Source organism: Bidens hawaiensis, unplaced genomic scaffold, assembly GCF_021521415.1.
Source record: "Bidens hawaiensis isolate Kalapana, Puna unplaced genomic scaffold, B.hawaiensis_p1.1 tig00011072_1, whole genome shotgun sequence".
Classification (NCBI taxonomy): Eukaryota; Viridiplantae; Streptophyta; class Magnoliopsida; order Asterales; family Asteraceae; genus Bidens; species Bidens hawaiensis.
The window spans coordinates 244035-253505 of NW_027491852.1; the positions used below are offsets into that span (position 1 = coordinate 244035).

The following is a 9471-nucleotide window of genomic DNA, read 5'->3' on the forward strand; positions in this document are numbered from 1 at the left end:
ATTAGGAGGCTAGGGTTCATCATTTCTCTTCTTTGGTACATAAAACATATAACTTCCAATCAAACCACCAAAGCCAGGTCTTAAACGAGTCATTTTCATGTTTGTTACTTGTCCTCTGTTAAGACACGATTTTCCAGCGTCATTTCATATGACTAAAGAATAATTTTGTTATCCGTTTATTGCTGTCCATTTGTGCTTCTCTGTCTTGATTAAGTTACGCATAGTAAGTAGCTGGTGATTAACTATATCTTTACCCATGTTACTTATATGAGAACATACTGAGTTGCTTTTATTTTTTCTTTTTCTTTCCTCAGCAATCCGGTTGTTTGAACGACAGCACAGTTTCAGTTTTAGATTTCAGAAGCTCAAGGAAAGGAGAGATGAGGTAAATTCTATCGACACTTGCATTTGATTTGGAAAATAGTAATTCCTATGCGGTCATTATCGGTTACCGGTCCCATGTGAAATATTGTCAAGTACCGATAATATCGGCAATATTGACCGATATTTCACCGATTTTCCCGATATCGGTACCTTTCTTCTTAGTTTTTCCATTGGTGTTTCTTCTTATTGCTGCTATTAGTGCATTAAGTCTTAATCAGTTCCTACGTGCTACAGTTGTTAGTGTTTTGCAAGTTGCAAAAGGTTAATTTGTTAATGGTAGGAGAGTATTTTGAATTGTTAGTGCTAATTTGCTATATATGAATTCTACATGATATTAATATTATCGATATCCACCGATATTTCACCGTGATAACCTGTATATCTCAAACATCGGTCTTTGACCGATATCCGAATTTTTACTGCATTAACTGCATAGAGTAACTCTTGTAATTGGAAAGAATATTTTGGAATTTGGGTAACGGATTTTTTTAAATTAACGAAATGCTGAGTTAGCATTATCTTAAGTGACAACTGCATACCTTCCAGTTGGTTTCGAATGTAATAAGAAATCAGGTCCCTTTATACGTCCCTACCAGATTATGTATTTTGTGCGTTAAGAATATGACTGTTTTTGAAAGCCAAGTCAAGGAAAAATACACAGTAGAATAACCGTGAATTTGATTATTGCAATTTCCAATTTCTGGTGTATGTCTAGCTGAAGCCATAATCTTGAAGTTACCTCAAAATCTTCTATACATTATTCTTTTGGCTCATTAAGATGCTGTGTAATGGCTCATTTTTCCCTCACTTTTATGAACTTTTTTCTCCCTCATGAAAAATGGGAGTTCTTGTCAGTTGCTACTGTGCATGATGAATTAATATTATATGCTGAAACTGAATTATCTTTAGTGTATAATCTTAATAGAATCTATTTCAAATTTTGGATTTAACTTGGTGAACAAAAAGATGTAAAAGATCATTTATGTTATTAAGTATCTTGTCAATCAATCAATCAATCATGCCCAGTAAAATCCCACCGACAGCAAAGCTATAAGTAGGGTCTGGGGAGGGTGGGATGTAGGCACACCGTACCTCTATCCAAAGGAATAAAGAGGTGGCTTCCAGAGAGACCCTCGGCTCTAAGTACATGTGTATGAAGCAAAATAAAGGAAATCAAAGTTTAACAGTTATATAAAAACTACTACTAATTATAATAATATTAATAATAAGATCACAGTTTAACAGCTATATAAATGCTAATAATAATTATAATAATAATAATAATATATGTAAGGGAAATACCATTATGGTATGTGACCTAAATAAGTTAAGTCTAAGCCCTAAGGTATTCAAATCTCTCTAAAAATCCTTAACTTTAATTCTACTTCTCCACGAATTCCTATCCTCAACCATGTCCTCGGAGAGGTTTAGGTCTATCAAATCATGCCTAATCCTCTCATCCCAAGTCAATTTCGGTCGTCCTCTACCCCTCCTCCCCTCTATAGTAATGTTTTCTACGGATCTAACAGGATTCGTCGTCTGTCTTCTCTTTACATGTCCAAACCATCTCAATCTCCACTCTCTTATCTTGTCTGCTATGTTCGCCACCCCTAATCTCTCGCGAAACACAACGTTTCTTATTCGGTCTAGCCTTGTGTGCCCACACATCCAACGTAGCATTCTCATTTCTGCTACCTCCATCTTCCGCACTTGTGCCTTCTTGATGGCCCAACAATCTGTTCCATATAGCATTGCAGGTCTAACTGCCACCCTATAGAATTTTCCCTTTAGTTTAGTCGGGAAACTCTTGTCGCACAATATACCTGTGGCTGCTTTCCATCTACACCATCCTACCTGAACTCGGTGGGTCACATCACTGTCTAATTCCCCATCGCTCTGTACAAATGATCCTAAATACTTGAACTTCGTTACCTGCGGGACCACCTGCCCTTCAATTGTGATCTGTGCGTCTTCATTGTCGTTTATCCCACCAAAATCACAGTGGAGGTACTCCGTCTTAGATCGGCTAATCTTTAAACCTTTTGTCTCTAAGGTTGTTCGCCACTCCTCAAGCCTCATGTTTAGATCTTGTTTTTTCTCAGCAAGTAACACAATATCGTCTGCGAACATCATGCACCACGGGAGAGTCCCCTGAATCGACTTTGACAACTCATCCAAGACTACTGCAAAAAGAAACGGGCTCAACGCTGACCCCTGGTGAAGACCTACCTGTACAGGAAAGAAATCAGTATCCCCCACTGGCGCACGGACACTTGTTTCACTCCTGGTATACATATCCATAATTATTAAGTATCTTGTGTGCTTGTTAAATGTTATTGTTTTGATGGTTGATGTTCTTGTGGACAACTCATTACATTTTAGGAAGATTTAACGGACCAGTCTTCAAAGTGATAAATTTATTATATACAAAGACCCTCCCGCTTCTATTTTAAAAGAAGAACAGACTTAAAGTAATTAAAAACATGAACCAGATTCTATTAAGGTTATACACTAAAGAAAAATTTCAGTTTCTGTATAGCGTTGTGCTGTTACTTTGTAGCCTGTTTATTGAAATAAAAATGTTGACTTGTGGTTTTACATGTTCTTATGATTGAAGTCGTAGGAGAGGTGTGAGATGGGATGAGGCCAACCTTGAGGAAATTGAAGCACATAAACCTGTAAGGCAGAAAATTACAGAACCAAAGACTCCATATCATCCAATGCTTGATTCTGATGGTACAAAATCCTCCATAATTTAATTTAGTCTTTAGTTAAATACTGTTTCTGAACTTCTAGATTTTAAGTACACATTTTCATTATTATATTGAGCCATTTAGTTATCAACTAGTTGATTCAAGATTATGTTTTTATCTCTTATTGGGTCAGACGATGGGTGTTAAAAAGCCAAGCCATTCGTGAACCATTCGAGATCGGCTCGTTAAAAGCTCGAACCAGGTGGCGAGCTTAAACGCGCTCGAGCCTAAAACTGAGTTTGTTTAATACACGTGCTTGGGCTTCACTTTTTAAGTTCGAGCTGGCTTACAAGCCTAAGCAAGCCTATTTATTATATAATTTTTAATTAATATATAAAATTTATATAGTATTTGTTATCGTATAGAAAATTATAATGATAAAAATTGAATAGTATATATTATATATATACAAGTTATTAAAAATATGTATATAAAATGCATTATGATTATACATAAAAAATAATTATAATTGTATATAAGTTAATTAATAAACGAGCTGAGCCAAGCTGAGTTTAAGCTTGAAGAAGTACTCATGAGCTGAACTTAAGCTTTGGTAATATAGCTCGAAACGAGCCGAAATCAAGCTTAAGAGACCTCGAGCTCGGCTCGTTTACACTCCTTGGCCAAACTGGTAACATGATAGTGATTATCTAAGGGATCAGGCCAAATGAGCCACGGAAAGTGTATTTTTAACACATCAAAACCTTAAAATGTGTTACAATTTATATACTTTTTGAGGTAAATTAGACAACTTTCTAATCATAAATACACAATTCAGTCGTCGATTATTCATTTGAAAGTTTTGTAAACAAAGACTGTTCAGGTCAACCTGTCCTGTTTTGACCCGTTCTACCACTAAACCATTATCTTGTAGGATCGTTATCTCCTATACGGATCTCTAGTGAAGGAGATAAGAATGCTGTAGATGCGGAAGCAATTCGGTCCAAATTGAACGAGGTGGCATCTTCAAGTAACAACAGTAACTCAAACTGTTCTGGTTGGACAACTTCAGATGATGATGAGCCAGAGCCTATGGATCAAGATCAAGGTTCTTCCTTCATCCTTTCTTTTTCATTTTTTTTTAAATTTTGCAATTAAATATGATTATGAAACCGATATTATTATATTTCTTTCAAATAGTAAAATTGACTAATTGAGGATAACTCTATTTTAACCTTTCACCTAATCCTCTGTATTTAACTCCTCATCAATAATATTCTCCATAACTGTGTTTGAATTTATGGTTCAGATCATGAAACGGGCAAGAGCGCGAGGTTCAGGGAGCATAGGCGCATGCACTATGATGAATACCGTAGAGTAAAAGAGCTGCAGAAGAAGGGGTCGTTGACTGAAGAATCATCCAATGATGTTGAGGAAACAAGGGAGAAGCAAAGTTCATCGTCATCGATTGTTGCTGGTGTGGGGGATATTGACATCACTGATTCTGGTGTCCGTAAAGAGTAAAAACCTTTTGTTGGTACAATATGTCTCTTCTGGTTTGAGTAAAACGTGAATGGATATGATGTGACTAATATAGTATATGCGTGTTATGGATCCGCAAATAAAAGACCAATGTTTCTTTATGGGTCATAGTTTAACCATTTAATTCACTTGGTTCGTGGTGCCAACAAGTCAGATCTTGATGTCGTTTAACTATTTATCTAACAATGAGCTTTAGTTCAACTTGGGGGGAAGTGAAGACTTGAGGTCTCAAGTTCGAATTCGATCTCAACCGTGTTTTACAGCGGTCAGCCTTCGGAACAGAAGACGGTGGAGCACTGCCTGCAATCACGAGCATTTGAGATCGTCTTTTTTTGTCTTTAGGTTACCCGAGTAACCGGTCATCAAGTCAACTTAGGCAAGACATGTTTATTAAACCGGGTATACAAATTAACATAGAAGTTAACGTTAAGCAAACTACAAACTACTGTATTATTTGTTTTCTAATTAAATTTGGTCGTAAATATACTTAACTTAGCTTAAAATATTTAATAATAATTATTTAAATGATAAGTCTCAAAACAGACAAAAAAAAAAAAATTTAAATACATAAGGCCACGTATTACACATTGACACGTCTTTAAAGAAAAGGAAAGTTCTGGAAAAAGAATTCCTTAGACGTACCTTCTCGTTGTTTCTTATCTCTCACTTTTCTCATTTTCTTTCTTATAATAATGCGAACATTCTAGAATCCCCAAACCTAACGCCCATCTTCCGATCAAAATACGTTAATATTTGTAACTTGGTTTTGAAGTTATGGGTGGCGGCGGAGGAGACAGATCCATTCCGACGCCGTTTTTGACCAAAACGTACCAGCTTGTGGATGATAAAGCCATCGACGATGTGATCTCGTGGATCGAGCTTCATTGCTTGGAATCCTATCCAATTCGCTAAGGATTTGCTTCCCAAATACTTTAAGCATAATAATTTCTCTAGCTTCGTCCGCCAGTTGAACACTTATGTTAGCTTCATATATCTTATTTGCTAGCTATACGGTTAAAATCAGAAATATATCGGTCATCCATCCCCAATTAAAATATCGGTACCGATTGACTGATAATTTAGATGCTTGATTGATGTGGAAGATTTCATAGCTTAAAATTAACAACATATTTCATATATTTGGCTTGATAATACTGCTAATATTATACAGTATATGTTTACACTTTTATACATACATATATATATATATATATATATATATATATATATATACACTAAAATCACTAATATATATCCATCGTGATAACTTATATTTCAAATTTTAATCCTTGACCGAGAGTCTATGTTTTACCGCATTGCTTATTTGATTTGGTGTAGGGTTTCAAAAAGGTTGTGTCCGATCGATGGGAGTTCTCAAATGATTACTTCCGTAGAGGCGAAAAACGTCTGTTATGCGACATTCAACGTCGCAAAATCGGATCGGCTGCTCCCACGGTGTCACCAACTCAACGTGCCACGGTTTCCACCAGGAACTCCGGCGAGGAAAAATCAAACTCATCTCACGGCTGTGTAACCACAGATTGCGGTGGATCGGATTCGGAATTGATCGGTGAAAACGAGAGGCTGAGAAGAGAAAACGATCAACTCAACAAAGAGTTAAACCAGATGAGGCAGTTATGTAACAGCATATTTGTCAAGCTACGCAACTTTCAACTCGTCGGAAACAGTCACCGTCAAACCGCTGGATCTGTTGCCGTTATCGGAAAGCGGAGGAGTAACGGAATCTGAAGAAGATATTAACCAAGTGTTATTCGGTGTACGGATCGGAATGAAAGGGGGGAGAGTTGGCGGTGTAGTGTAAAGTGGAGTGGTGTTGAGTTTGAGGAAGACACGTGGGTGGTGAAGCACGGTTGGGTTTGTGATGGAATGGAATAATATTCTAAGCTGGTGTGGGGACAAATAGGACAAGAGAAACTCGTTTTAGACTTTGGAACTTCTTGGTTATGTATTTATATATTTATTAATTAAAAGAAAATTAGGAAATATAAAATAGAATATAGTTTTGTGTTTTTTACTTTTTTTTTAGTCCACGATCTATTTTTTTCTTTCCTGACTCTGTAATTTACCCCACAACCTTACAAGCTAAACAAACAAAAACAAAACGCAACACCTTCACAAGTCAAAAGCACACACTTGTCCCAAGATGCCGACTCCTTCGCCCTATTTCGAACCCTCAGATACCCCAAAGCGTTTATGCCACCAACTACGCTACTGAGTTGCACATGCTTCCCCGTTAAAAACTGCATTATTTCTTGTCCTTCATAAACATAAGATAAATCGTGTGAAAGGCTTTAGCCTTCCTTTTTGGGAATCTTGTAAACATCTCCGATATATCCAACGTAGAATACTCATAAATGATGATACCTTACACCATTGAGCCACCATATGCCACACATCCTATGCAAACTGATATAACACGAATAAGTGTTCGTCGATTTCTCAGACTCATCATAAATCATACATAAAACCAATGCAACAGCCACATTACATTTAGCTAAAGACACTAAAAATGATATTCTCTCTATTTCTATCATCAGAGTGAGAATCCTAACTTTTTTCATAACACACTTATTGCAAACGAATGCATAATTTGAACCTGGCCCAACCTCTTTAGCCACATAACTTTTTCGACTTTTGACAGAGAACTCTTGTGATTTATCGAGTAACCAACATCACTTATCGTCCTCTTCTCCTAGTCTTACATGCTGGTAGGTCAAAAGCATATTCCTGAGTTCATTAATTTAGTTGCGGTGGTAGGCAGCCTAAATCCAATCCCACTTCCCACAAATTTCATTGTGGTAAACACAATACAAGATTTGGAGTTCTCTATCGAAAATAGCAGCAGGAATCCGATGCAAAATGTTCATCTCAATTCCACCATTCGAGCCAAAATGTGTTCTTCCCGTCCATACCTCACTTTTATATGCTTTACATAGACTGACCCCGGGCCCTATAATTTCTTTTTATTCCAATTATTTGTTTCCACAGACCCGCTAACGAAAGTCTTGCTGGTGTTGCCGACCATAATGCGCTTTAATTATGAATAACCCATATTGTCTTCCTCCACAAATCGTCTTTCACCCTTTTGAGGCTCCAGCAGGCTCATGATGCCTTGGCCATGGAAGATGCCAAGAAGCTCCAAGAGATCTTGGACCAGAGGGGGGTGCTTGACCACACTGAGCGTAAGCTAAAGGGCGTCGAAGAGGCTGCAGCCAAAGATGTGTTGCTTGCCAACCTTACAAAGAACGAAGCCGAACGCGCCCGTAATGAAGCTCAAGCTGCCCTCCAGGAGGCTCTGGTTACCAAGTAATGGCTTCTTCGAGAAACGCTGTCACAGGTATGCGCAGTTTCACAATTTCTTTACGCTTTTCCTTACACTTAGAAGAGTTTTTGATATACTTCTGTTTTATAGGTTGTGCATCGGGTCTTCACGAACACATCATATGACGATGCGATGAGCGCAGCCCTCAACGCTTCTCATGAGGATGGGGAAAAGGCTGGCTTTCTGCTTGGTCTAGGGTTTGTTGAACAAGGCATCCCGCCTTCCAACTTCCCTCTTTACGATGTGGACACTGAAGCTGCTTATGACCAAGCAGTGAATCAGTATGCTGCCTTCCCGCATCCGGTGGTGGAGAAGGTGAACGAGATTAGTGCTGCTGATGATGGGCTAACTCTTCTCAAGGCTTTCCTTGAACCGCCACGCTCTACTGATGGTGCAGGTCCAAGTGGGAGTAGTCCTGAAGCTTAATCCTTTAGATCCCTTTCCACCGTTAGAGTAGATTTTCATTTTTGTATAGATTTATATTCTTGTACGCGGGTATGTGCCCAGCAATTCTTGTAATATTTGAATTTTGATGGAATATAAATCTTTTGTTAATGCTTTGCCTTGTAAACCTTATATGTTTTGCTCATGCATATTCTAGTTTAACTTGGCAATTTCCTAAGTACTTTGGATAAGTTAACCTTTCCACGTGGTAGATAATAGGTTAAAGTTCTGCTTCCTCTTTCGTGATTGTGCGGGTAAGATCGTCACTTTCACTTAGTGGGATGGCTAAACTTTACCTATATCTGACCTGCGTGGAGGTTTTCCTCATCTTTTCCTTAGAAATTTTCTAAGTGTTTTGAATAAGTTAACCTTTCGACGCGCGGTTGTTAATAGGTTAATGTTCAGTTTCTTCTATCATGATTGTGCGGGTAGAACCGTCACTTGCATTTAGTAGGATGACCAAACTTCACCTATAACTGACCTGCGTGAAGGTTTTCCTTATCTTTCCCTTAGAAATGTTTACCGTTTTATGTGTTTATGCGGGTTTTGCCGCCTTCCACACGCAACGACTTACTTCTTCCCATATTTATGCGGTGAATACCGGTACATCAGTGTGGAAAGTTCATAAGTATAAAGGTAAGGCTATCAACAAATGTGATAAAGGAGAATCATTTCCATTAGAAGTGGCTCTAGGCCTTTTCTTTACAAGTTTGGAATTGATCTACATGTAACATTTGCGTAATTGAGCTCCATTCCATGTTCTTGGGATGGGAGTGCCATCGAGCCTTTCAAGCCGGTATGCGCCCTTTCCCAAAACTTCTTTGATAATGTATGGTCCTTCCCAGACCGGGGCCAGCTTTCCTGGGCGCTCTTGGTTTGAAGCCTCGTTGTTACGCAATATGTAGTCTCCTACATTGAAGTTGCAGAGTTTTACCCGCGTGTTGTAGTACTTTTGCATTTGTCGCTTGTAGTTCTCTTCACGCACTGCGGCTAAGTCTCTGCGTTCTTCGGTTAGCATAAGGTCTAACCGTCTTTCTGCATCATTGTCTTCTGGCTGAATCAAGA

General features: G+C 38.1%; 1 protein-coding gene and 1 pseudogene across 2 annotated transcripts; both read left to right on the forward strand.

Annotated features, from left to right (window-relative positions):
* Window positions 1–249: 249 nt before the first annotated feature.
* LOC143536933 (protein phosphatase inhibitor 2-like) lies at window positions 250–4602 on the forward strand. Its single transcript, XM_077030812.1, has 4 exons — window positions 250–385; window positions 3002–3120; window positions 4012–4185; window positions 4387–4602. Exons 1-4 carry the CDS (start codon window positions 381–383, stop codon window positions 4599–4601), a joined length of 513 nt encoding a protein of 170 aa, XP_076886927.1. The 5' UTR covers window positions 250–380; the 3' UTR covers window position 4602.
* A 791-nt stretch (window positions 4603–5393) lies between these two features.
* LOC143536940 (heat stress transcription factor B-2a-like) lies at window positions 5394–6441 on the forward strand (annotated as a pseudogene). Its single transcript, XR_013135962.1, has 2 exons — window positions 5394–5598; window positions 5958–6441. The product of XR_013135962.1 is annotated as a heat stress transcription factor B-2a-like (transcript).
* The last annotated feature ends 3030 nt before the right edge of the window (window positions 6442–9471 follow it).